The sequence below is a fragment of the Podarcis muralis genome, chromosome 14, assembly GCF_964188315.1.
Source record: "Podarcis muralis chromosome 14, rPodMur119.hap1.1, whole genome shotgun sequence".
In the NCBI taxonomy this organism is placed as follows: Eukaryota; Metazoa; Chordata; class Lepidosauria; order Squamata; family Lacertidae; genus Podarcis; species Podarcis muralis.
Genome location: NC_135668.1, coordinates 36788322 through 36801434, shown reverse-complemented (window position 1 = coordinate 36801434; position 13113 = coordinate 36788322). Strand labels below are relative to the sequence as shown.

Below are 13113 nucleotides of genomic sequence, written 5' to 3'. Positions count from 1 at the left end.
GGGACTTCCGTTCCTAATATACCTGACAGGAAGCTTTCTGGTCTTTTTGTAAAAGTCCACTTAAACATTTTTTCCCCATTTCATTATATACCATCTCCCAGAATTCCTTCGCATTTTTACAAGTCTACCACATATGATTAAAAGTGCCCTCCATTTATTGAAACTTCCAGCAAGTACCTGACTGATTTATACATTTTTGCTAATTTACTTGGTGTAAGGTACTATCATTGTCATGAAGTTTTCTTTCAGGGTATAACAAGCTGTAAATTTTAAATCCCAACTCCATGTAGATTTTTAACAGCTGTGTGTTGTTACAGGCATTTTTAAAGAAAAAATAAGACAAACAGCTCACACATTTTGTAAATTAATAAACATAAATATATATATTTATTTATTTTAAAAACAGAAATGAGCTAGCTTCAGTACGGTAGTTATTTTCAAACGGTACGCTCCTCTTGCCTTTCCTTGGGAAATTTCCAAAATCAGATGAAAAAAATGTCCAATTCTTCTGGTTGATACATCTGCAACACAATTGCAATCCCATTCCATTTGTACACTATTCCCTAGGATGGACAAGGACTCAGAAAGAACCCAGCTTAAACTTCAGAACTCACACACAGACTTTGATAGGGCTGATAGTTATAGAGAAAATGAAAAGGGCACAATCTGTTGGGAAGGAGTCCAAAAGCCTCAGAAAAGAAATTACACAAGAGCTCAAAGAACTGATGTAAGAGAGAATTTTTCTGCCAACTGTGCCCTTCCCGAACTAACCACATGTCACCTGAAGAGTCTTAACAAACAAAACATCAAAATAAATCATATAGAGAAACTCAGGATTGCTGCATATGACTTTTGGGGATCCAAACCTAACAACTTAGGTCACAAAAACCCCAACTGCCACACAAGTGTCATTTCTGATAAAAGCATGCCTAGAAGCGAAGCAGATGCGTGAGTATCTGTGTGACCATTGTTGAATTCTGTTTCACTTGCTTTTCCTGACAAAGATGCAGGTGTGAGAACAAGATATGCATTTTTAAAAAACACACACACAGAAAAATATTTATATCTATATAGTGTATACCCTTCTAACTTTGTATTTAAGGCAATTTACAAAATAAAAGTGAAACAATTAGAGTTCATAGGCATTAATCATAAAATGCACATAACATTAACAGTAGCATGAGCAAGCCAATCCTGTGTGTGCTTCCTTGGAAGTAAGTCCCATGGGATTCAATGGGGCATACAGGAAAGCATGCAAAGGATTACAGCCTGGGAATGTAATCAAAATGACATTTTTGTTGCCTAAAGCCATGCGGCTGCTTTTGGTGTCTCTCTCTCTGTGTGTGTAAAATAATTTCTCTCTGCAGCTTTTGACCTCCTTACTTAGCACCCAATGCAATTCACAAAACAAACGCAGCCCATCAACATGTCAACAAAAAGTAAAAATACAAAAATACAAAGCGTAAAATACAATGACGCTATTGTAAAAGAAAAAGAAAAAATGGATCATTTGCACCACTTATCCCTAGACAATCTTGTGAACTGCAAGTCTCCAAGGATTTAGCCTCCACTCGCAGGATCCTTCTATGACCAATTTGTGTGGCTGAGCCAATCCAGTCCAATCCAAATCTGTATGTGTGCTTGCACCCATGGACATTGTTTCAGAAGCCACGGGTACAAAATACTGCATCACACCCAATCTCCTCTGTGTTCTTTTGCTTCAGCTGTGAGATGTAGCATCTCCTGAACAGAATGTGCAGTTGTAACAATGTAGGTGACAACGATGGCATGGCCTTTGCACTCTGCGCATTAAAATCCTTGTCATGTGCATGGGGTTGTCCCAAGGAAGAAGATACCTGCATTTCTTAAGACATCACACTTTGCTCCCAGATGCTTAGAAAGCTGCCACCTGAAAATTCCAGGTTCCTTATACCAAGGGTGAACCTTCAGATTTTGCTGGACTCCAGTTCCCATCAATCCCTAACTGTTGGTTATGATAGATGGGGTTGATGGGAGTTGGAATCCAGGCAACATCAAGGGAAGGGGCCACAGAGTTCTCCATCTCTGCTTTATACAAAAAATGTCAGCAAAAAATGTCAGGGCATTGTGGATTGGTCTGTCCAGTGGTAGAAATCTGGCATATCTTCCTACTGCATAACACCCAACTCTTTGTTCACCCCCTGCTCAATACAGTCGAAGTGTCCATAAACTGGAAGAGTTCAGAAAGACGGATCGCCAAAGCCAACATCTAACTGCACCTGATGGATCTCCTGGAGCAGTTCTTCGTTGGCCAGCTCCAGCTGCAATGGAAGGAGTAGGGATGAGACGAGACTAAATCAAGTGCCTATTTAAAGATCTGTCATGTATGCTTTGGTTCAAGGAGGAAGGCTGGGCCAGTTAATCCCTACTTCAAGGCCACACAAGACAACCAGAAATACTTTCACTGTCGGCCTGCCAAAAGCTGGCATCAGATGTGATAGAACAAGTCAGGATGGTGAGATAGCAGCATGCAACAGCAGCTGATTGAGAAATGCCACATTTAATTCAATGCCATTTTCAGTGTGTGTCTCACTTTTCATCATGGGAACATTCGGAACCCGCAATGATGCCTGATATATAATATAAATATAACATAAATCTACACACGGACGTTGAACAGCCCTTTTTGCATTGACTTTAAAATACAACCAGTGTACAGAAAAGCACTTTGGTCACAGAGAGTACTATGTGAGTTAGTGCTCATCCCAAAAGGTTTTTCCACTTGATTTTACTTGATACTCATGTTTGTGTCGCCTTCATTTATTTGTACTGTAATGGTTTTGTTACTGCTTCATCATTCTTCTTGTTCTTAGCCTCCTTGCATTTTTTCAAGAAATAGAAAGGAGGGATGTGCTTTCTAATATATATATATAAATGATGACTAAATTAATCCTGGCTTAAAGAATGTGTGACTTGCTAGTCACACCTGCTGGTTGCTTCCGAACCAAAGTGTAACGCCTTTCCACAAATCTAACAATCGTGAAAGAGAGAATAGGGTGACAAACCTTGACAGCATATTTGTAGGATTGTTCTGCCTCCAGCTGCCTTCCACCCTGAAGAAGAAGAAGGAAGCAGTCCACAGTAAGCTGATCTTTTACAACACTATTGCAGTTGCAAGAAACTGCAAAGGGTTTAATTATGGGTTAAGAAAAAGAATGGACAGCAGAGAAACACTACTCCCCAATGAAGTACTTGTTAGTTGTCAACTTGCGGATAGAGGCAAACAAAAGGCAAATGATGTTGGGGGGGTTGACACCACTCCCCCCCCCCCCACATTTCTGTTTTGATAAATAGCATCCTTGGACCCATTCATTTACCAGTTAAATATTTGAGGATTCCCACCCCCCAAAAAAGATACACAGATGAACCATGTTAAGCTTGGGCATCAGAATGGTTGAGTACCTGTTTCCATTGAGCGCCTCCTTGAAACCCTCCACCTAACATACTCACACTACTGTAAAGAAAAGCAGATACGTCTTTTGCTGGGTTAAAAGGCCCTTGAGAGTTCACCTGCATGCAGACGAGAGCCAGATACGCCCACACTTCAGCATTGTTGTTGTTGAGGGCATTGGCCTCGGAGAGGGCATCTTCTGCCTCCACCATCTCTTTGAGCTTTAGAGAGGGAGAAGTAGACTGATTAAAAACGTAAGACCATGTGCTGTGCACTTGGCTTCAAGCATCAGCAGTGGGAGTGCACTGCAGCCGGATTAAAGAGCATCAGTCTCTTACCCTATAGCAGGCAATTCCTACTCCCAGCCATGTGAGACAGGAAGGTGATTTCTTACTGGCCAGCAGGTAGATGTCCTTTGCCTTGTCATACTGTCAGAGGAACAGAGGTTGGCAAATTACCCTCCATGCTATGACAATTGACACTATACTCTGTTTGTTTTGTTCTTGACAGAAGCCTTCTCAAGCCACTGTTTCAAAGAGAGCTACTCACAAAGGACATTGGGTTGTTTTTTTTATATATTTATTAGCTGCTCAGTAACTGTTGGTGACATATAAAGGAATATCAAAACAAAAAACAAAACAAAAAAGGACTACTAAAACAAGATAAAATCAACCAATACAATCTAAAACGGGCACTTAATATAATTGTAAAAACTTTGCCCAGCAGAAAATAGCCTTTAAAATTCCAGAATGTAAAACAAGCACATTAAAGGGCAGCAGATTCAACTAGTCCAGTGGCCCTCCTGCTTCTAACAACCAGGTGTGTCTCCAAGAAGCCCACAAGTAGGGCTTGAAGGCAACAGGCCTCCCCAGTCAGAGTAGGAGAGGTTCCCCTTAGATTTCATGTCAAGACTGCCAGCCCACCCAGCTCTTCTGTGTCCCACTGAACTTCCCATTTTATGCCTCCTCACCTCCTTCCTCTCCAAGTAGATGGATCCTAACCGCAGGTAGACAAAATGCATATCCTTTGCATCAGTCACAAAACTGATGGTCCGCTCATAGCAGGCTTTTGCCTCGCCAAAGTCCCCAGTCAGGTAGCAGAGATGCCCTTTCTGAGCCCAAACCTCTGGATTCTGCACAAAAAAATAAAATAAAAATGGTGGCAGGAAATGGAATAAGTGGTTCCATGCATAAGTGGTTGCATGCAATAAGTGGTTGGCATGCATATTTGTGGTATGAAAAGGTTAAAGTACATAGAGCTTTCTTGAATCATGTTGTAAGAAAATCGGTTTATGAAGTATGGGGAAAATATAAAAATTTATTAGAGCAAAAAACACCTTGGTGGCTCTCCCCATTAGAAGCAATATCCTTGAAAAAACGAATATGAGAAATGATTGGGCAATGTGGAAAGATCTAGGTTTGAAGATATAAGAGAATTACTAATTGACTGGTTACTATCAATTAAATAATATATTTAAGGTAGACTAAAAGAATGGTTTTTGTACTGAAATCTCTAAATTTGAAAAAGAGTTGCTAGGGAATAAAACAAAATAACTTTCAAAAATGTATAAATTAATATTAGAATGGTATACAAAAAACAAACAGGTCAAATCAGTAATGATACAGTGGGCGAGAGACTTTGGGTATAATATACAACAGGCAGAATGGGAGAAGTTATGAAATTGGGATTTAAAGTTCACAGCATGTTATACGTTGAAAGAAAATTATATGAAAATGATATATCGATGGTATTTAACTCCTAGCAAATTGGCAAAAATGTATAAAACAGGCTCAAATGTATGCTGGAAATGTAAGGGAAAAGAAGGAACCTTTTATCATATGTGGTGGAAAGGTAAGGTAGTAAGGGATTTTGAGAAAAGATATATAATGAGTTGGGGGGAAAATGTTTAAAATAACCTTTGCTAAAAAACCTGAAGCCTTCCTTTTAGGAATTCTAGGTGTGGCAATCCCAAGGGAGCAGAAATGACTTTTTTGCGCAGATGTTATTGGCCCAGAGATGGAAAGAAGATAAAGTCCCTACCAGAGAAGAATGGCAGATCAAGTTGATGGACTATGCCGAAATAGCTAAAATATCCAGAAGAATCAGAAACCAGGAAGACCAAAATGTTAAGAAAGAATGGGGAAAATTTATAATCTTAAAGACCATTGTAAACAGTTAAAATCGTTAGTAGGAGTGGAATATCACTTCTAGTTTAATGGTGAATTTTGGATATAATGGAGATGTAAAAGATTTGGATCATCATAAAAGATGCAGGAGGAAATGATTAATAATAGGACCCACAAAGGGGAGGAGGGAAGTCCAGGAGATTCCTTGGAATCTTGTTTTTATGATTTATATTTGATATATGATTGTAAAATTTTAATCTGAGAAACCAAACAAATTTTTTAAAAAAAGAAAGAAAGGAAGAAGGGGGTGGGGGTGGGGGGGTTCAGAAGAATGAGTCTGACTAGGGCAGTGGTTAAAAAACATTTCAAAAAACAAAGGATGTGGTCAGGTCTGTGCAGAGTGAAGCAGCTGGGTACACTTGCCCCGGGCTTTGAAGGGCTAAGCTGGCTGGAGGGCCCCACCAGCGGTCTGCCGGACTTATGCTGTCGTGCCAAGAATGCCCTGCGTCTCCCAGCCGGCCGGGGACTCTCACCCTGGGCCTCAGACAAGCCTGCACAGGCCTGGATGTGGTGATGGGGAATTCTGAGCTTTTCAATGCTTTCTGTAGGGAACTTTTACACAGGGAATCTCTGTCCTGCACAGAGGCAACAACCTGCTTGCTGAGGCCTCTGCTGCTGCTGCTCATCACTCCAGTGTGCTGCTGTCTCAGATCAGTAGGCTAGCAGAAAAATGCCCCACAGCCTTGAAGAAGGAGCACACCTTGTATCACAGTAGAATCTGGTTGGCCACTGTGAGAATAGGATGCTGAACTCAATGGGCCATTGGCCTGATCCAGCAGCCAGGCTCTTCTTATCCTTTGATGTTGCAGAAAGGGCAGCTGTGTTAGTCGGCTGCAGTAAAAACAACTAAGAGCCTTCAGCCCCCTTAAAAGTTACAGCATAAACTTTGGTGGAATAGAGTCAACTTTGTCAGATACATGACATATTATTCCCAGTTTGGGGAGGTCTATGGAGATATATATTTGTGTGTGTGTATACATATAAAATCTCACACGTGCTGCCTTTTTTTCTGGTAAACAGTGGAATCAGATACAAAAGGTATTAAGAAATCTGGCATCACTGACGTGATGTTCGGGCACGGTTCTTTGGGAGGTGCCTGTCTTGTTGATGCTGGGTGAGCGGAAGGAAAGGGTGCTAAAAAGAGATACTTGCCAGGTAATCAATCTGGACGGCCATTTCCAGGCATTCTTCTGTCTTGCTGTATTCCTTCTTGAGCATGTATGTCTGGGCCAGCACCAGGTAGTAGTCACAGCTGGGGCCTCCTTGAGGGCAGAGCAGCTCATGTGCCAATGCCCTGTGAACAAACTGAGAAGGAAAAGCCAGCCCCAGGGTTTGTTATGCAGCCACGAAAACCTCCTGACCTGCTCAACCAGATGCCACTAGCCTTTATTCACAGTTAAATTTGCTGTCTCTTGCTCTCCTACCTATCAGTTCCACACAGTCCTGCTCCACATTCCAGCTGTGGCCTCTGGCTTCCAAATTTAGCTTACCTGGAGTCAAGCTTGTAACTCTGTGAGGCGTAAACTATAGTGCCAAGAATTCTTTGAGGGAAAGGAAGAGCTTTAAATGTATAGTGTGTACCCAGAGAACCCACAGAGCCAGTGCCTATGGCTAGAAGGAAAGGCCACCTTGAAGGTTTCATTTTTCACTCCCCTCATGAACGCACAACCAAAATATCATCAAAAAGCGGGAAAGAAGTAAAACAAGTTCCCTCAACTTATATTTCTGTTGATTAAAACTTGCCCTCCCTGTCTGTTTTTTGATGATTAATCACTGGAGTCTCATTTGATTAATCCACCAGATGAAACCTGAAGCACTAGTTGATTCCCCATGGAAAGGGAGCAGCTCTACTTTGCAGTTGCCCCCACCCCACCCCCTGCCCTGTTAGTTCCACATTCACCTGGAAGGCATTCACGTCCATCAAAAAGTTAATCGTCTCCATGAAGATGGTGGTGGTGGGCTGTGGGGGAGGGGGAGGCTCTGTTTCAAAGACAACCTTGGGTTCTGAAATGAAGCAGGGAATTCAAGGAATTTAACAACAGACCTTAGATGCCTTTCTTTAGTACAGTATGATCACTTCTTGGGTAGGGGTTGTATTCCAGGGATGGCATGTATATGCAAGAATGCATATATTCAAGCCATCCCCTTGGAACTGCCCCTGTACAAGCATCCTTACCTTTCCAGAGTCCTGCACTGAGCTGGCCTTGACCCCCAAGCAAGGCAAAGACTGTTGAAGTTCTCTGTCTTGCTTACCGGGCTCATGGATGCTCTCATGAAGACTCTGAGATGCTCTCATGAGATCTCATGGGACCACCCAAGTTCCCCAGAGATCTCGCAAGGGAAAACCCTGTGCAAAAAAGAGCTTTTAAGCTCTCTGCTTTCTGTGCATTTAATTTGTGCAATTTCAACTGGCCAGCCTTCTCCAGAGTAAAGCTGAAATTGCACATGTTAAACGTGCATAAGTTGCGATCATACTGTACTCAATTTATTAAATAAATGCAGAAAATACACATCTTCATTTTTCATTTAAAGTTTTCAGCAAACTTCCACCTTGCAAAGTGTGCCTGGTCCCCACACCACCACCACCATCACCAGCACTGTCTATCCACATCCCAGGCGTGAACCCTAAGCCAAGCCAAAAGCCTATGTTAAGAGAGCAAGTTGAGGAAATGCAAAATAAGCACAGCACTTAGGAGAATGCCAATGAAAAGGGAAATGGCTGCAGTTCATCTGTTTGCCTGTAGCCAGCAATGGAAATCAGTCCATCCAAGTCTGCAGGTCTGCTTTGTTTGGCTTCACTCACCCCTGAGCAGAAACTCTGTTCAAATGCAGGCTAGTAGTCCATTGGACAGGTCATCCTATGCAATCCAGACCCTGCTATCACCGCCCAAGCACATCCTTTTGATTTTGGCAGCTCTGCCCCTTAGATTGCTGGTGTCGTTTTGCTCATTTGTGCAGCAAGAGTGGTTCTGCTGCAGCTCATTCTCTTGCTTCCCAGTCGTAATCATCATTTGCCTCGAATCCTAATATTGTGGCCCCTAACCTTTCAGAGAAGGCAGCTTCATTCTACTGGGAGCCATCGACATCTTCCTGGACATCTTAGACACTCCTTCCTCTTCTTGCAGGCGGTGAAAGGATTCGTCATCAGACGCTAAAGGGGAATCATGAAAAATGAGAAAAAACAAAACGAGAACAAGCCTATCTTGATCTGCCTCTCAGATCCCTGACATTCAGCTTTGCCCAGTTATACAACAAGACTGGTGTTGTAGCTCATTCTATTTCTTCAAGGTATAGTCACACCCTCTCCAAGCCCAAGGTTGTTGGCCCCAAACCTTTCGGAGGCGCCAGCCTCAATCTACTGGGAGCCAGGGACATCTTTCTGGCGATCTTAGGTTTCTCCTCTTCTGTCCGATGGATGGTTACGGGTGGCTCTGGGATGTCTGAAACTTCAACAGATGCTAAGGGGAAATCCGGAAAAATTAGAAAAGTCAAAGAAGAACAAAACTATCTTTGCATATTTCTAACTGGATAGCAAGTCTCAGTACAGGAGGAATGAGCTTCCACACTCACACCCACATCCCCGATCCCATGTCCTGCCTGCAGAAGCCGATTGGTTGGGAGTTCTCTATGAACTTACTGGGTTAGCTAGAGTTACCGAGGAGCTCAGCCTTGCTGTTATTTTAATAATAATAATAATAATAATAATAATAATAATAATAATAATAATAATAATATATTTATACCCTGCCCATCTGGCTGGGTTTTCCCAGCCACTCTGGGTGGCTCCCAATCGAGTATCAAAAACACAATACAGCATTAAACATTAAAAACTTCCCTAAACAGGGCTGTCTTCAGATGCCTTTTAAAAGTAGGATAGTTGCTTATTTCCTTGACATCTGATGCCCCTCGCAGCTTCTTGACACTACAAGCCCCATGATGCCTGGGAAGGAGTGCAAAGCAAATGCTTAAGCCAGTGAACAGGAGTCTGTGGCCTACAAGTCCCATCATGCTGGCTGCGCTGGGGATTCAAACCACTTCCTCCAAACAGAGTATTTCCCCACTGCTGATATCTCCTTTAAACTTTTGACAGTTGTCAATCACTTGGTGTTGTTATGACATCAGGTGACTGACAGATGGACGGGACCACCCCCTGTTGAAGCCCCCCCGCCCCAGGTGCCGGTGAATTAAGGATCTGGCCTGTCAGGTTCCCCACCCCTACACTAGTAAGATCAAGAAGCAAAACCAACACTTCAGAAAGGGCAAAGGAGTCCAGGAAGGATGAGAGAGATTATAGGCATGACCAGTATATGCAGAAATGCACACACTCGCACAGTGCCAAACTCAGAAGGGACCTGGAAACGTCATAAAAGATGTCACTAAAAGGGCAGAAAGGGGGCAGGGCAGAGTTGGAGCAGAGGCAGAATGGGGCAGAACAGGGTGTTTCAATTGCATGCTATTTAACGGACGCCCACAATGACCTCCCGGACTGCAATCCTCATGCAAATTGGGTTTGCCTGTAGTCATAAAAATAAATTTTCAGAAAGATGAGAGGAAATGTTTTGGGATAAACAGAGTTCTAATCCCAGAGACACAGATGATGTCCCTGTTGGCATAATATATTCTGTCTGTTGTGAACATGAATATTTTTGACCTGCTGTGAATAAGCTGCGCCTTTTCCAAGACCCCATTGTTTACAAATTCCCTGCAGGCAGAGTCTCAGCTTACGCAGCTCCTCCTCCGCTGAAACAGAGAGAACTTCCACCGCTGAAGGAGACATGGAGACCTTTCGTACTGCTGCATCTCCAACCTCAGGTGGAGGTCGCTCCTTCTGGAGAGAAGCCTTCTGGAGTTTGAAAGCCTTCTGAAACGCCATCTCCACCCTAATGTCATTCTCCTGGATATCATAGAATAGCCCTGTGGGAAAGGCAAGCAAGAGAGTTGCATCACTGCTGGGAGGTGGGAGGGGGCCTCTCAACCTGCAGTGCCCCCAGCTGGCCAGGCACCTTAATGGGTCCTGCAGGAAGAAGGTGATAAAATTCACCCTCCTTTCCATCAGGGAGTAAAGGGAGGGGGGTAATTGACCTGCATGAAAGACTCTACGATCTGAAAACAGAGATCGTTACTTACGGAAAATATTTTAATGAAAACATACTAAAGGGGAAAAAACTAGTCCTACTTAGAGTAGATCCACTGAAGTTAATAGAATGACCAACTTAGGTTCATTAGTGTCAGTGGGTTTACTCTTGAGTAGGACTTAGTTGGTGACAGCCCACTGTGCTGGTGTTGTTATTGTTAAACCACTTCTTTGGAAGAAAAGAGAAATCCCCTCCAAAGAAGAGAAATAAATACTGTTCGTCTTCATAAGGGCTAGAAGCTTGTTCCCCCACTCTGGGATTCTCAAATCATTCTACACCAGGAGTGAGATTCCATGCTTGCACAGTGTATATGTAACTTGAATACAACCCATGGAAGAGATGCCCAGACTCTGCAGCCAAGGCAGTGCAGCTGAGATGTTCTGGGTTGGAAACAGGCGAGAGAGCGGATGGTGAACTAAAATGGAATAAAACCGACACCTGCCTGTGAACAAATGGACCCGAGCCTTAAAGTTCCTGTATGTGTGCAGAGGGAATCCTACGATGTCAGAAGTGTGCCCAGTACCGATGAAGAGAATACCAGGATAAAGCTCATTAACAAGACCACCCCAGCAAATCCAGCTGACCTACCTAAGATGGTCCAGGCCAGAATGCTGGAGGGTTCCAAGCAGGTGGCATCCTCAAAGAAGACCTCAGCATCTTCGTAGTTCTCCAGCATCACAGCCATGATGCCACAGAGCAGTATGCTGGGCAGACAAAACCAAAGACTGAAGCAGCTGCCCACTTGCAAAAAGCAAGCAAGCAAGAGCCCACTGCACTGTGTAGCCTATGAGCGTTCCCACTAGAGTAAGGATGGAAGGCAACTAGGTGTTACTCAGACTAGACCCGTTGAAATTATGAGCCTAACTTAGCCATGCTCATTAATTTCAATGAGTCTACTCTGAGTAAAACTTAGTTGCCTACCACCCAATGTCTCTTTCTGGATACTCACTTGGAAGCAAGTGCCACACTGTGATCAATGGGGCTTTCTCCCAGTTCAGTGTTCATAAAGCATGCCACATTGTGTTGGAGCCAGGTTAAGTTACTTACACATTGTTCCCACTGACATCATTGCACAGTGCCAGATTAAAGCCTCTGGAGGCCTCTAGGCAGTCAAAAAAATTGGGAGGCCCCTCGCACATTATCTCCTAATACGTGTATTTTATTTTGCCAGCCAAGCATTTTAATAAACCAATTTTATTACACCATATTATTTTGATCCATTGTTGCGGGGGCCCTAAAAGGCGTGAGGCCCAGAGGCCCGTGCCTATGCTGCCTATTTGGTAATCTGCCACCGTCATTGCACTTTAAATCATGACTAACTTACCCCACTGATTTCCATGGGACCCAAGTTCAACCCAATATCTGAAAGACCCCCTACTTCCCTACAAGCCTCCCTGGGTGTTAATATCACCCAGGGGGCCCTTCGTGGTAATTCCACTGGCTTCAGAAGGTTTTTTTGTAGGTCTTTGTAGGTCAATGAAGGTGTTATGTGGTCTCGGCGGCCGCTCCCAGTCACCAGTCTAGCTGCCGCATTCTGGATTAGTTGTAGTTTCTGGGTCACCTTCAAAGGTGCTGATGCTTGCTACAGATTGTGAGCAGGATAGCAGCAGCATGAGCACTAGTGACATATATATGCACAGAAGCCCATGTGCCCAGCCATTCTATTTTTTTATTTCCCTTTAGAAAAAAGGTGGGAGATCAGGACATGTTACAGCTCAGCCTCCAAGCATTGCACCTACGGTATACTGTACTATTTTTAGCTGGAGGGGAGAAATGCCCTCAATATTCATCAGCTACACAAAGCCTTTCTTGCCCCATGAGAATTGTCTGAACAAGGCCGCACATCTCCCCTCCCTGCCTGCCTCTTGATACCAAGTACTACCTGGGTAGGTGATTGGGGTCCAGGCTAACAGCCTCACGGAAGCACTCCTGGGCTTTGAGATTGTTTTCAGTCAGCAGACAGAAAGTGCCATAATCCAACCAACTCTGGATATCCTGGCGGTCGCGAGACAATCTCTGTGGATGGAAACACCATTGCGTAAGTTGACTCCCTGATGTTCCATGGTTTTGAATGGATAAAAACTGCACATTAGAAATGGGGCTCCATCCTTCTGATGAGTCACCTGATCATGCTCCAAATTCGGAAGGCTGACAGACATCCCATTAGTCTTATTTGATTTTAATTTGGCCTCAGGGTTTGTGAGCCATTATGCACCTGGACAAAACCCCTGCAGAGGTTCTCTGGTCCATCTAACTATATGTGTACTGGAGCTGCCTTATACTGAATCAGACCAAAGATGATCCATCTAGCCCAGCATAGTCAGCTGCCCAGCAGCCCTCTGTGCCACAACCTGAAAAGAGG

The 13113-nt window shown here is 43.5% G+C and overlaps 1 protein-coding gene across 9 annotated transcripts in view; it reads right to left on the bottom strand.

Annotated features, from left to right (window-relative positions):
• Positions 1 to 383: 383 nt before the first annotated feature.
• CFAP70 (cilia and flagella associated protein 70) overlaps positions 384 to 13113 on the bottom strand; it is a 32953-nt gene continuing 20223 nt past the window's right edge. For 6 of the 9 annotated variants that reach the window (XM_028706193.2, XM_028706192.2, XM_028706196.2 and 3 more), the window contains 13 exons: positions 12634 to 12767; positions 11340 to 11455; positions 10699 to 10719; positions 10342 to 10530; positions 8949 to 9074; positions 8660 to 8767; positions 7517 to 7620; positions 6769 to 6921; positions 4401 to 4562; positions 3769 to 3858; positions 3490 to 3651; positions 3045 to 3092; positions 384 to 2300 (listed from right to left, as the gene is read on the bottom strand). In XM_028706193.2, coding sequence (XP_028562026.2) covers positions 2220 to 2300; positions 3045 to 3092; positions 3490 to 3651; positions 3769 to 3858; positions 4401 to 4562; positions 6769 to 6921; positions 7517 to 7620; positions 8660 to 8767; positions 8949 to 9074; positions 10342 to 10530; positions 10699 to 10719; positions 11340 to 11455; positions 12634 to 12767 — 1494 coding nt within the window. In that variant the 3' untranslated portion in view covers positions 384 to 2219. The remainder of the gene's footprint in view (positions 2301 to 3044; positions 3093 to 3489; positions 3652 to 3768; positions 3859 to 4400; positions 4563 to 6768; positions 6922 to 7516; positions 7621 to 8659; positions 8768 to 8948; positions 9075 to 10341; positions 10531 to 10698; positions 10720 to 11339; positions 11456 to 12633; positions 12768 to 13113) is intronic. The other 3 variants (XM_028706201.2, XM_077918400.1, XM_028706195.2) reach the window with 2 other exon arrangements.